Source organism: Leptopilina heterotoma, unplaced genomic scaffold (genome assembly GCF_015476425.1).
Source record: "Leptopilina heterotoma isolate Lh14 unplaced genomic scaffold, ASM1547642v1 Lhet_60, whole genome shotgun sequence".
NCBI classification, from domain to species: Eukaryota; Metazoa; Arthropoda; class Insecta; order Hymenoptera; family Figitidae; genus Leptopilina; species Leptopilina heterotoma.
Window position 1 is genome coordinate 5,733,815 of NW_025111138.1, and position 15,318 is coordinate 5,749,132.

The 15,318-nt window shown below is 21.0% G+C and overlaps 1 protein-coding gene across 1 annotated transcript in view; it reads right to left on the bottom strand.

Annotated features, from left to right (window-relative positions):
• LOC122509297 (putative phosphatidate phosphatase) overlaps window positions 1-15,318 on the bottom strand; it is a 46,981-nt gene that overhangs the window by 20,180 nt on the left and 11,483 nt on the right. Inside the window, exon 3 of the mRNA XM_043623249.1 lies at window positions 3,859-4,010. Within this exon, the coding sequence (XP_043479184.1) occupies window positions 3,859-4,010 (152 nt within the window). The remainder of the gene's footprint in view (window positions 1-3,858; window positions 4,011-15,318) is intronic.

A 15,318-nucleotide genomic window follows, 5' to 3' on the forward strand; every position in this document is an offset into this window, starting at 1 on the left:
AGAAAGGATGAAAATAAAAGATTTGAAACCAACTTTTTTGTCTCGAAAGAGAAACTGAGAAAGAAGCGCAAAAATACCAGTTGCACGTGCACAGTTAACTTGCAAAGAGAAAGAAGAGAAAGAGAAGAGTGAGAGAAGAACGAAAGCAGCGTTGTAACAAACTATAAAAGAGGGGCAGGTAGGGTTCGCAGTCTCCCCCTTGGGTTATATCAATGATCACGAGTTCCCTTCAGATATATCCAGCATCAGTATCTCACATCGTGCACATCATTGAAAATATTTTCTTTTTTTTGCGCAGTTATCTGAAATTATATACATTTTCACCTTGTTATTGTAGTAATAAAAGAAAAAATTTGTAATAAAGGAAACAAAAATTTTTGCCACTCGCATTTGTACCCTCACAATTGAATTGAACCCAAACAAAGGGGAATAAAGTCCAATAAATTGAATTTTACATTGAATTTTCCAATAAATTTGAAAAAAACGAAAAAATGGAAAAACGAAAAATAACAAAGAAAACAAAATGACAATAAATTAAATTTTACAATAAATTTGTAATGGTACCAAAACGAAAAAAATAACAACGAAATAAATTAAATTAATTTAAGTCTTTTCTTTGGCTATTTTCGAATTAATTGGGAATTTAGTGTAAAATTTAATTTATTAGAATTAATTTCCTTTTCTTATTTTTCGTTTTTCTTTTGTAGTTATTATTAACAAAAATCAATTAAATTGTTCTTTAAATTTCCCAATAAATTTAAAAGAAATCCAAAAAACGCTAAAAATAACAGAAGAAAATTAATTCAAATTAAAAAACAATTTAATTTTACAAATAATTTCCCAATAAATTTGTAAAAAACGGAAAAAATGGAAAACTATAAAAAGAAAATGAATTTCAATTCATTAAATTTCAGATTAAATCTCCCAATAAATTTGAGAAAAAATAAAAATAACAAAAGGCAATTCATTTTAATAATCTAACTTTTATATTAAATTTCCCAATAAAAAAGAGCCAAAAATACTAAACATAACGAAAGGAACTTAATTCCAATTAATTGAATTTTGCTATAAATTTGTAAAAATAACAAAATTAAACTTTACTCAAAATTTTCCAATAAGTTTGAAAAAACCAAAAAAAGGTAAAAATAACAAAATTAAATTTTACTTAAAATTTTCCAATAAATTTAAAAAAAAACCCAAAAAAGCTAAAATTAACAAAAGAAAAATATTTACAATAAATTGAATTTTACATTAAATTTCCCATTGATAAAAACAAAAAAAGATAAAAATAATTGTAAAAGGAAATTAATTCCAATTAAATAAATTTTACTTTAAATTTCCCAATAAATTTGAAATAACCCAAAAAAGCTAAAAATAACAAAAAAAATAAATAATGCCAATAAGTTAACTTTTACATTAAATTTCCCAATAAATTTGAAAAAACCCCAAAAAAAGCTAAAAATAACAAAAGAAAAATAATTCCACAATAAATTAACTTTTACATTAAATTTCCCAGTAAATTTTTTGAAAAAGGTAAAAATAACAAAAGAAAATTAATTCTAATTATTTAAATTTTACATTAAATTTCTCAATAAATTTGAGAAAAAACCAAAAAAATAAATAAATAAATATAACAAAAGGAAATTATTTTTAATAATCCAAATTTTATATTAAATTTCTCAATAAATTTGAAAAAAACCAGAAAAGAGAAAAATAACAAAAGGAAATTAGTCCCAATAAATTAAATTTTACATTGTAATTCCCAATAAATTTGGAATAAACTAAAAGTAAAGAAAGGAAATTAAATTCATAAAAAAGCAAAATATCGAACAATAAGAAACTAACGTAATATTACAAACAAGAAAAAAAAATTTCTCATATCAGCAAATCACGAGACCCACCAGCTATCGAATCAAAAAATCGTCGAACTTAAAGTGAAGAAATACTTATGAAAAGTTCTCCGATAAGGCGAAATCGAATCAATTTTCAACACCTGAAGAAATTCAGAAAAATATTATACGTTTAAAAAACAATAAAATCGAAGTATAAAAAAGAATGTTGTCAACTTATATTAAGGATTTCTGAGACAATTAAAAAAATTTTTTAAATTTTAATTTATATTTTAATTTTTCAAATCCTAATAACACTAAAATAAATATTTTCAAATTTTATTATTCATCAATTCAATTTAAATGAGGAAAAAAAAATTGTGAGAATTATAAAAAAAGACAAGTGTGTGCAACTGGAGAGAGTAAAGAAGTTCAAGAACCCTTATGGACCACGTGCTGATTAGAACGAAAAACGACACTATAATCAAATTTGAAAAGAAATTAAGTACTTAAAAAAAAAAAAAAAAAAAAACGTGCAGTAAAACATTAATATCTTCAAATAAGCATTTGCTTGAAGAAGACAAAATCGAAAATAGAAAATAAAATCAATCAAAAAATAAAATCGACAGTTATTATAAACTGCGGTTATTATCGTTTACAAAGTTTAACTTTTTTGTAATTAAAAATAAATAGGTAAAAAAATAAGTAAATACAGTATCATTCGGATAATTAAAAAAAATCATTTTTTCCATACCGAAATAAATTTAATTGAATAAAAATGACAATTTAATAAATAACTAAATTGAAAAATAAAATTAATTAAAAAAATTAAAATTTACTAAATTTTCTCCTTAAATTTACGGTTTTTGATTATAAAATACAAGGAATGTATGTATATTGAAATATTTGCAAAAGAATACACGTTATCATAATTCCCGTATATGTAGAAGCACGTTTTTTTCTTTTTAATAAATTGCTTTTCATTTTTTCACAATATTGATTTAAGTTTTTTCTACTTAAATATACAGTTACGTTATTCTTATCGAATTTTTATTGTTGAAAAATATCAATATTGTTTTTGTCACAGAAAAAAAACCTTCAAAGTGAATTAATTTTTTTGTCTAAACCAAACAATTCGTGTATACTTGAAGGCTAGACAATTAATTTGAAAGCTATTATTCATTATTTCAATGTCTTTTTGTCACACAAATAACAGAACAATATATTAATTTATATAATAAAAAAATTCATAACTAATTTTCTTTCTATCCAGAATAAAAATTGATATTTAAAAAAAATTGTTTTATAATATTTTTTTTAAAACGAACATATTTTTTAAAATAGATAAAATATATTTTTTTAAATGAATTAATATTCGCTATTTTTTATTTTTATTAAAACAATATAAAAATTCAGCCAATATTTTTCTTTCTACAAATATTAGTAAATAATTATTTTTATATTTATAATAAATAATTATTATTTCCGATGTTTGGAAACATTTATTTTTCAAAAATCGAAAAAAAATAGTGACATTAAAAATAAAGTAAAAGTTAAGGACAAAGTTAAAAATAGAAATAAAGTCATAGTCACAGAATTTAATCAGAACACACGTGGGTTTTCTAAAATTCTCACAAAAATCAAATTGATTTCCAATTCCCAAAAATTTAATCGTATAATTTAAAATTAAAATTAAATCTAAAAAATAATTAATTTATTCCCATTTCTGTTGAATGTGAAATAGTCAATAAATTTGGTGAGAAAAAAAGGAAAAGAAAAAAACAAAAAAAAAATGTTAATATAAAATGTACACAGGTACATCAATTCCTTATATTTTATTTACTCGATGAATTCACAGTTTTCTAATATTTACTCTCCCAGTGACACAGTGATAAATTGAAATTTATCAAGCGATTGATAATTTTAAATGTCAATTTCAAACTATATAGTAATAAAATGAATCATATATCGGTGTAGGTGAACGCGGCAATCAACGTAATTTAAAAGGAAGGAGAGTTAAGTGACTCACCGTGGAAACGGGAAGTAAAACGCCAATAACATACAACATTGGACTCGTGACTGTAGAATCTTGGAATGGGTGGTTCAATGATTCATCATTGCAGAAAAATCCCCTCTTATACGGTTTGCCAAATAGGTAAAACACCAACGCGAACACTCCAACTGAAAATAAGAGAACAATTTTTAATTAATAAACGAAATTTTAAAAAATGATAATTAGTAACTTATTAATTCTAGTTTTTTTCAAATCATTACAATAATAATTATTAATTAACTAGATTTAATTAATTAACTATTATTACGCGCGAAAGGCGATACAGTTCAATTATTTATTTTCAAATAATTTAATTAAATTCTTTGAAGCAATTCAATAATTTTCAAAAAATTTAATTAAATACATTGAAAGAATTCAATTATTTTCAAAAATAATATTATTCATTGCAGGAATTCAATTATTACCAATACAATTTTAATAAAATTACTCGAAAGAATTCAATTACTTAAAACAAATTCTGATAAAAATTTACCAACATTTCTCGAAAGAATTCAATTATATCTAAAGGTTTTAAATTCAATTCTTGGCAAAAATTCAATTATTTTCAAAAATATTAATAAAATTCTTTGAAAGAATTCAATTATTATAAAAAATTTTGATAAAATATGTTTATAAAAGTTCAATTACTTTCAATAGAATCCTTCTTAAATTCCATGAAAGAATTAAATTGTTTTCAAAAATTTCAATAAAATTCTTTGCTAAAATTAAATTATTTTAAAAATATGTAATAAAATTCTTTTAAAAAATTCAATTAGGTATATTAAAAAATTCTAATAAAATTTTTCAAAAGAATTTGTCTTTTAAAAATTGTAATGAAAATCTTGGCAAAAATTCAATTCTTTTTATAATTAATAAAAATTTTCTCAGGAATTCAATTATTGTCATAAATAATAAAATTTTTTTGAGGTACTCAATTATTTTCAATACAATTTTATTAAAATTTTTCTCAAGAATTGAATTATGTAGTTTAAAAAATTGCAGTAAAATTATCAGAAAAAATACAATTTTTAAAAAATTTTTTGATAAAATTCCTTAAAAGAATTCAATTATTTTTAATAGAATTTTAATCAAATTCTTCAAAAGAATTCAATTATTTCCAAGATCTTGAATAAAATTCTAAAGAATTTCAATTATTTTCAAAAATTCTAATGAAATTCATACGAAGAATCTCATTATTTTCATAAAAATTAAATTATATTGAAAAGAATTTAATTATTTTTCGAAAGCTAATTAAATTTTCATGAAGAATTCAATTATTTCCATAAATAATAAAATTCATTGTTTGAATTCAATTATTTTTAATACAATTTTAATAGAATTGCACGAAAAAATTATTTATTTGAAAAAAATTCGATAGAACTTTATAAAAGTATTACAATATTTTATTATTTAAAATATTAAAAATTTTAATTAAATTGGTCAAAAAACTCACTTATTATGTAAAATTTTAATTTTCTTCGAAATAATTAAATTATTTTTAAAAAATTTAATAATAATATATTCTTGGAACAATTCAATTATTTTCATAAATAACATAATTCTTTCGAGGAATTATAAAGAAATTTCATAAAAATTTTTTGAAAATAATTGAATTCTTTTAAAGAATTTTATCAAAATTTGTAAAAATAATTCAATTCTTTCGAGGAATTTCATTTAAATTCAATTCAAAATAATTAAATTCCTGTAAAGAATTGTATCTTATTTATGAAGATAATTGTATTTTTGTACAAAATTTTATTATTAATGAAAAAAATGGAATTCTTATAAAGAATTTTATTATTTATGAAAATAATTGAATTTTTTGCTAAGTATTTTATTAATTTATGTACAAAAATAATTGAATTCTTTCAAAGAATTGTATTAGAATTTTTCAAAATAATTGAATTGTTTAAATAAAAATTTCAAGATGGAATTCAATTATTTTCGAAAATCTTGATAAAATTCTTTAGAAGAATTCAATTAATTTTAGTACAATTTCAATTAAATTCCTGAAGAGAATAATTTAATTATTTTCAATATTTTCAATTAAATTTTTTCCATGATTTCAATTATTTCCACAAAATGTAAAACAAAATTCTATGCAAGAATTAAATTATTTCAGGTTCAAAATTATAAAAATTACAAAAATTATAAATTCATTAATTTTAAATTTCAAACCGATAAAAAAAATTTATCAAAAAAATTTAGGTATAAAAAGATTAGGAAATAATAAAGCAAACAGAAATAATTTAATTCAAACTCACAAACAGAGATTCGGAGTACGATTATTAATTTAATTAATTAAAATTAAGATTAAGATTAAGATTATTGCAATATAGTAATTAATTGTTACAATAGTAATTATTATTTATTACAGTAGTAATTATTAATTATTATTACAATAGTAATTATCATTTATTGCAGTAGTAATGATTAATTATTACAATAGTAATTATTAATTATTTCAATGGGAATTATTAATTATTACAATAGGAATTATTAATTATTACAATAATAAAAAAAAAATTTTGAAAAAAATTGAAAAAAAATTTTCCTAGAATTTCTCAACGAAAGAAAATTCATTTCACAATGAAGCAATGAAATGCAAGTAAAATAATGCATAATTCAATGCCAATATAGGAGTCAGAGAAAGAGATTCAAGACGTAACAAATGTTCTTCTGTTGATACAGTGATCTTTGCATTAAAGACAACTCAATAAATCTAAATATACTCCTTTTTCGAGATCATAAATTGATATCCGCGATTATTTTTTTCCCAACGAAAGAAGATGATATGAGCCTTGGAATTTATGAATATGAAAATTAAAAATAACGATTCATCAAAGTCGATGACGTTTAATGAAAAATGAAGACCGGCATAACCGGAATAAAAGGGGGAGGTATATAGTGTAAATATGCGGAGATAGTTGCGACGATCGGTCCCTCAACAAGGAGAGTGAAAAATTACCTCTTTTGGTTCCCCATCTCATCTAAGTCATGACACATGATTATATCATACACACACAAGATTATTATTATAGATATTTCTCTCCTGTTTTTTTTTTTTTTTTTTGCTTTTTTTGCCTAGAGATTCGATCTCTGTAAAAAAATATCCAATTTTTACTAACAAATATATTAGACACGAGTATATATTTATCAGAAAATAGTATATATAGAGAGGGTTCTCTTGATTATACGTCTTTAGAGCAGGTTCAATGCCTCTGGTGGTAGGTAAATTTATTGTATTACCCAACCACATTCCTTGTTCTCAAAGCCTGTGCAATTTTCCCTGCATTAAACAGAAGTTTCATTTCCCCTTTAAATCTCGAAAAAGATCAACATTAAACTGGTTTCGAATTTTTTCAAATAACAACGCTGCATTTTTTACCCCCCGATAAGATTGAAATCATTTTAGAATATTCATAAGCACCGATTTTTATTCAGATCGTTTGAATTTTGTCGCAATAATTGAAATAGAAACTTGTAGGCAAATAAAACTGAAGGTAAAAAAAATGAAAGGAAAAATAGAAGAAAAATAAAAGAAAAAAAATACTATCTACTAGAGAAAATTAAAGTCAGGGTCGCCACGCTTTTGCTCTTTTCAAATTCCCTGACTTTTCCAGGTTTTCCTGGTTAAAGAACGGAATTTTTTCAGGTTTCTAAAACATCAATAAATTCATTTTTTAAATAAATATTTAATCTTTTTTTTATAGAAATAAAGATATTCAAAAAATTGAAATTCAATAACATAGAATATTTATTATAAAACATGAAGATATCGATCACTCCGAGTCTTCGACTCGGAACAATCAATATATCTTCATGTTTTATAATAACTTCTTCAAAAATTATTTTCATCATTACGATTATTCATTTCTAGAATTTTCAACTAAAATTCTTTTTTAAGTCAATTTTTTAAAATAATTTTTGAAAAAGTTCTTTGTAAATTTTTAAATTCTTTTGTTTACAATTTAATTTTACGAAATTTCGATTATTCTGACATTTTTCAATTAAATATAATTTAGAAATTAAAAAATTCAAATAATTTAAAAAAATTCCATTAAACTTATTGAGAAAAATGAATTCTATAGAATTCTTAATTAAAAGAATGAAAAAGTTCAAATTTTCAAAGATTTTAATTTGAAATTAATTTTTAAATCAATATTTATATATTAGAAAATTCTACGAGAATTCAATTATTTAGCTATAAAAATTTAATATTTTATTAAACAATTGAATGTTTCTTAAAATCAAATTTTCATAAAGAATTTTATTAACAAATTTTTAAATACTAATTGAATTCTTTTGACAAATTTTAATAAAATTTTTAAGAATAATTGCATTTTTCGTGAAATTTGATAAACATTGTATTAAAAATCATTGAAATTCTACGATGAAAATTCTACGAGAATTTAATTATTTAACTACAAAAATAAATACTTTATTAAACACTTGAATTTTTATAAAGAATTTTATCAACAAATTTTAATAAAATTTTTGAAGACTAATTGCATTTTTCGTGAAATTTGATGAAAATTGTATTAGAAATAATTGAAATTCTGCGAGAATTTAATTATTTAACTATAAAAATAAATATTTTATTAAACAATTGAATGTTTCTTAAAATTAAATTTTCATAAAGAATGTTATCAACAAATTTTTAAATAAATTTAATTCTCTTGACAAATTTTAATAAAATTTTTATTGCTTTTTTCGAGAAATTTGATGAAAATTATATTAAAAATAATTGAAATTCTGCTAAAAATTTTATTAATTATGAAAATAATTGAATTTCGGAGAAAAATTTTATTATTTATAAAGATAATTGAAATTTTGACAAGAATTTTTGTAAATTTTGAAACAGAATTGGATTTCTGCGAAGAATTTTATTAAAATTATTATGAAAACAATTGAATTGTTACGCAAAGAATTTCATTAAAATTTTTGAAAATAATTTTATTCTTTAAAGAAATTTAATTAAAAATGTATTAAAAATCATTGAAATTCAGCATTGAGTTTTATTATTTATGAAAATAATTGAATAATTTATGAAAATAATTTGTAAATAATTGAATTCCTGGGGAATTTTCATTATTTTTTATGAAAATAATTAAATGTTTGCGTAGAATTTTATTAAAAATTTTTTTAACTAATTGAATTCTTTTAGGAATTTTTATTAAATTTGTAGATTTATTAAAAATCATTGAATTGTGGAAAGTTTTTGAAAATAATTAAAATTTTGACAAGAATTTTATGAAAATTTTTGAAAATAATTGAATTTTAGAGAAGAATTTTACTACTTTTGAAAATAATTGAATTTCTGCAATAATTTGTAATTGCTTCAAAATTCAGTTTGTTTTAGTGTTTTTAACTAAAATTCTCCTATTAATCCACTATTTTTAATAATTAATTAAATATATATTAAAAAATTTAACTAATTTCAGAAGAATTTTAGTTTAAAATTTTTTTTTAAATCCACATTTTTTTATATTTCTAATTAAATTCATTTAAAATTGAAATTTTACAAAATTTTAAATAAAAATCTTTTGAAGTTCATCTGCTTACGAAAATTGTAAACGCAATTCTTTGAAAATTGAATTAATTTTGAAATATTTAAGTGAAATTAGATTAGCGTAGCAACCCTGTAAAGTCTTTACTAGAGAATCACAAGAAGAGATGAGAATTTTTTTTCCATAACCGCATGGAAAATGAAATAAGAATCATGTTTTTTTTCATTTTTTTTCCAAAATTATTTTCTGACAGCCAAATATCTGGTTATTGTCCGACTAATTTTACGGCTAGTTTCGTTTTGCTTTTCCCTTTTTGCAGTTTAGAAAAATTCTCTCACGTGAGATGAGAATTAAACGTTATTCGGAGGCTCTCGTATGATTTGATGGATCCTCCACTCGACAGACCGTGTAAATTGCTATGTGATTATCTCCAAATTTAAATTAGTGTATCTCACGCGATAACAGGGTTTTGCGTATAGAGACTTATATTCAACTCCAATTATTTTCAATTTATTATCGCCAAACTCTCTTTGTGTACCTGCGAAAATTTTCAATATACAATAAACCATTAGATTTCTTTTTGTTTTACAAATAATTATTTTCAGTTTAAATTCAAACCTGAATTTGTTGTTTTTTAAATATCAATCAAGAAAAAAGAAAGAAAAAAATTTCCCAATCAATATTTTTTCACAAATAAGTAAAAATAATAAAAGAAATGACAAACAACGAAAGCAAAAATACTAAAATAGTAAAAATACATTGATTTTGTTGCTAAAAAAATTGTTTGTGCAAAATTTTCTAAGCCTTAGAAAGAGTGCATTACACCCGAGAGTTAAGTCTCCTATTAATGGCTCAGATCGCGAATAGACCACAATTAGTTCACGACTCACATCAAGATAACGGAAATTTCAATTAGTCTCGGATTAAACTATACAAGGCATTAAGTGTAAATGGGTTGTTCACTTCCTTGGAAGTGCAAACGATCCGGAAATTGTCACGAAAACAATATTATATTCAATTCTGCCTTTGAAATATAATTAGGAGCATAATAATTATTTAAAAAATGAAAACTAATTAAAGCTAATTATAATTATATATTCAAGAAAAGAGAACTAATTAGAAACATTATTATTTTCAAAAAAGAAACCTAATTATAAAAATATACGAAACGTGGAAAAAATAATCCAAAAGAATATGAAAGAGGAAAAAACGATTAGAAAAAGAAATTAAAGTAAGAAAAAGAAAAGAAAGAGAAGCAAGAAGAATTAAAGAAAAGAAATTGAAAAAAAAGAAAAATACGAAAAGTGAAAAAGAAAAGCGAGAAAACTAATAAGAATAGAAGAAAAATAAGAAAAAGTAAAAGAAAGGCAAGAAAAATAATAAAAAACTAAGAAGAATAGAAGAAAAATAGGAAAAATAGAAGAAATGTTAGTAAAATAGAAGAAAAGTAAGAAAAATAGAAGAAAAGATAAAAAAATAAAAGAAAAGTAGAAAAACGAAAAGAAATATTCGCGACAATATTTAAAAACCGAGAAAATATTCATCTAACAGTTTTTTTTCACTTGAAACAAATAATTTTTTTCATTTTAATTTCTCCTACATTTTGAAATGCCTGGTGTGCGAGGAATAATAAATTAAGCAAGGCAGAAGCAATAAGTGTTCGCTTGATGCATCCTCACTATTTGGTTTTGCCTTGACATGCTTAACGTGCAGTGATTGAATTTCCTTCCTTTTCTCATGTCTTTCTGTGCGCGGTGGGTTTAACATTTTGTTGAATACGACAATTTTAGAAATTCGCTTGTGCCACACATTCCTATCAAATAACTTCCGCGTTACAAAGTTATTAACGGAGAATTATTAAGTAAAACACGAAACGCAAATTTACCGATAATTATACTCGTGTCAATATATTTAGCAAATAAAATTATCATTGTTGACTTTTTTTTCAATTTGCATCACGATCATCATTGACTTTAAATTAATTGTTCATATTATTGAAACTATTTTTCAAATACTACATTTTTCTCGTTTGTAAAAATCACTTCTTGTTATCGAGAAAAGATTTTTTAAAACAATTTTTAGATTTAATTTAATTTAACTTAACAAGAGATTTAAATATCACGTTAACTTGGAAATTAGAAAAATAAATTTAAATTAAATTTAAAAAAAAGTTCGAAATCATACAAATTAAAGGAATTAGAAAAAAAATTTGAATCTTAATTAAAAAACAAAAATTTCAATAATTTAATTTAAAAAAAGAAATTTCAAGCATTTAATTAAAAAAAAAATTATTCATAAATTAAAAATTTAGAAATAAAAAGAAAATTTTAAATCAAAATTAAAAAAATAATAAATCTGAAGAAATTTAAATAAATGAATTTAAATTACATAAATTTGATAAAAAAAAAAGAAATTCTTTAGAGAGAAGAAAAACATTTTTCAATTTACTAAAGCAAACATGTGTTTCAATTTATAGAACATAAATTAAAAAGGTTAAAAATCGTGAGTGTAAATAAAAAATAAAGAAAACTTGATGTGCTCTTAACTCTCAATTAATCAACGAATTCATAAGGCTCATTTGCATTCATCTTAACCGTTAACATATCCATTGCACTCCTTCGGAACTGCCATTTAATTAAGACGTTATCAAAGGGAAAACCAGTTGTAAGTAAACCTACATAAATCTCCATATACTTCAATAACTCGTATTAAAATCATTTCGATCCAAAAATCTGCGTATACAAAAAATGTAAAATACATATTATTAATAGCATTTTATTTTCATCCAAAATCCCATATTATTTTGTTATTTATTTTTCTCTATTATAAATTCTATAATAATATCTTTCTGCAATTCTCTTCTAAATTTTGTAATTTAAAATAAATGGTTAATAAAATAAATTCATAAAATAAAGCAATAGCAATTATTTTGTAAATAATATTACGAAATTCCCGATGGACAATGATTTCATTTTTATAATATTTGTGTAAATATGTAGAATTTATTTTACGTGGAAAGAATAATTAAGAAATTAGCGATGAACAAATGAAAATAAAATAACGTTCAAGGATTTGAAAGAGAAAGAATTTTAATGGCTAATCACAGACTTTAATAGACGCTTAACTATTTCATGGACATTGCTACCTATACAATGAACTCATGATAAAAATTGCAATCATGTAATTTGCCGTAAGGTATTAAAATTTTTTAAATTTCATTTCTAAGCAAGAATATTTTTATAATCTTATGAATTCAATTACTCTTATTAACATAATAGAAAATTTTATTATAATTTAGTCCTACATTTCTCTCAATATTGAAGGAAATATTATTACATTTTCGTAATTTGTTTATGAATAAATTAACAGTTAAATTATTTTTATTACTTAATTATTAGAGTGATGACAAAACCAACCATTTTTTAAACTAGAAAAAAATTGCAAAATATTTCAAGAATTTATCTGGATATTTTTCCTTTTTTCAAAATTATTTTCTCCTTCTTTCATAAATTTAATTTTCCTTTAGCTTTTTCCTATTTTTTCCATTTTTCAATTTTTTTTTATTTTTTTCTATTTCCAATTCTAAGTTTTTTTTAAGTTTACAAATTAATTATTCTCAAAAAATTCAATACAATTCTTCGCAAGAATTTCATTCTTTAATTTTTAATCAAAATCTTACAAAGAATTCAATTATTTTCAAAAATATAAATAAAATTTTTCTAAAGAATTCAATTACAATTCACAACAAAATTATTTATAAAAAATAATAATGAAATTCTTCGCAAGAATTCAATTATTTTCATAAACAATAAAATTCTTTGCAGGAAGTGAATTATTTTCATAAATATATGTAGATAATAAAATTTTTCTCAGGAAGTCAATTATATTTATAAATAGTAAAATTCCTCAAAGGAATTTAATTATTTTCAATACAATTTTAATCAAATTTCACGAAAGAATACAATTATTTGTAAAAATTTCAAACACAATTTTTCGAAAGAATTTAATTATTTCTAATAAGGTTTTAATAAAATTCTTTGCAAAAATTCAATTATTTTTTAAAATATTAACAAAATCCATTGGAATTATTCAATTACATTCAATAGAATTTTTATTAAATTCCTCGGAAGAATTTAATTGTTTTTAAAAATTTTAACAAAATTCTTCGCAAAAATTAAATTATTTGCAATATTTTTAATAAAATTCTTCTAAAGAATTCAATTATTTAAAAAAATTCTAATAAAATTCTTCTGAAGAATACAATTACAATTCCCAACTAAATTATTTACAAAAAAATCATAATGAAATTCTTCGCAAAAATTCAATTATTTTTATAAACAATAAAATTCTTCGCAGGAATTCAATTATTCAAAAAAATTTTAAATGAAATTCTTAGCAAGAATTCAATTATATTTATCAACAATAAAATTATTCTCAGAAATTCAATTATTTCTAAAGGTTTTAATAAAAATCTTTGCAAAAATTCAATTATTATTTGCAATATTTTTAATAAAATTCTTCTAAAGAATTCAATTATTTAAAAAAATTCTAATAAAATTCTTCGGAAGAATTCGATTACAATTTACAAAAAATTATAATGAAATTCTTTGGAAGAATTCAATTATTTTTATAAACAATAAAATGCTTCGCAGGAATTTAATTATTTTAAAAAAATTCAATAAAATACTTAGTAATAATTCAATTAAATTTATAAACAATATCATTATTCTCAAAAATTCAATTATTTCTTAAGGTTTTAATAAAATTCTTTGCAAAAATTCAATTATTTTCGAAAATATTAACAAAATTCATTGAAATAATTCAAATACATTTAATAGAATTTTTATTAAATTCCTGGGGAGAATTTAATTGTTTTTAAAAATTTCAATAAAATTCTTCGCAAAAATTAAATTATTTGTATAACATTTTTAATAAAATTCTTCAAAAAAATTCAATTATTTTAAAAAATTCTAATAAACTTCTTCTAAAGAATTCAATTATTTTCATAAATAGTGAAATTCCTCACAGGAATTCAATTACCCACTTTTTAATACAATTTTAATAAAAAATTTCTAAACAATTTAATTATTTTTGTAAACAATAAAATTCTTCGCAAAAATTTAATTATTTTTAAAATTTTAATAAAATTCTTCCAAAGAATTCAACTATTTCTATAAATCAATAAAATTCTTCGCAAAAATTCAATTATTTTAAAAAATTTAAATAAAATTATATGCAAAAACTAAATTACTACAGAAAATATTGATAAACTTTGTGTAATAAAAATTTAATTAGGTATTTTTAATAGAATTTGAATTAAATTCCTTGAAAGAATTTAATTGCTTGGAAAATTTTTTAAAATTCTTTTCAAAAATTTTTATTTGTTTTCTTTTCTTTGTTTTCTATTTTGTTGCTATTTGTTTTATTTGTTTTCCATTTTTTTCTAATTTTTCTTTCTAGTTTTAAAATTCATTTAATTTTCCAAATTAACAAATTAAGAAAAATTACTTTTTAAGAAAATTGCACTTTACTCTCGTAAGTAAATAAATAAAAAATTAATTTTTTTCAAAAGATGAAAAATATTTTTTCAAATTAAATAAGTTAGAAAATTTTTTTGCAAAATTGCATTGAAAAATTTGTCAAATTACTCCTGTCAAGTTCTCTCTTTGAGGAAGTTATTTTTTTTAGAACCAAAGTATTTTTCAATGACTAAAAAGAACAATATGCAGTCATCGTCCTTTTCCCTTTGGAATTTTTTAAAAACATGTTTTGAGTTCTCCTTATACTCTACACCTGTAACTGGAGCACGATAGTCTTTCTAAATTTACATATGAATGACTTCTTTCGTTTATTATATGGCTCTGAATGAGAACACTTAAGAGATAAAAGCTTTGAGTAATTCAAGGCCAACCACACTGATAAAAGT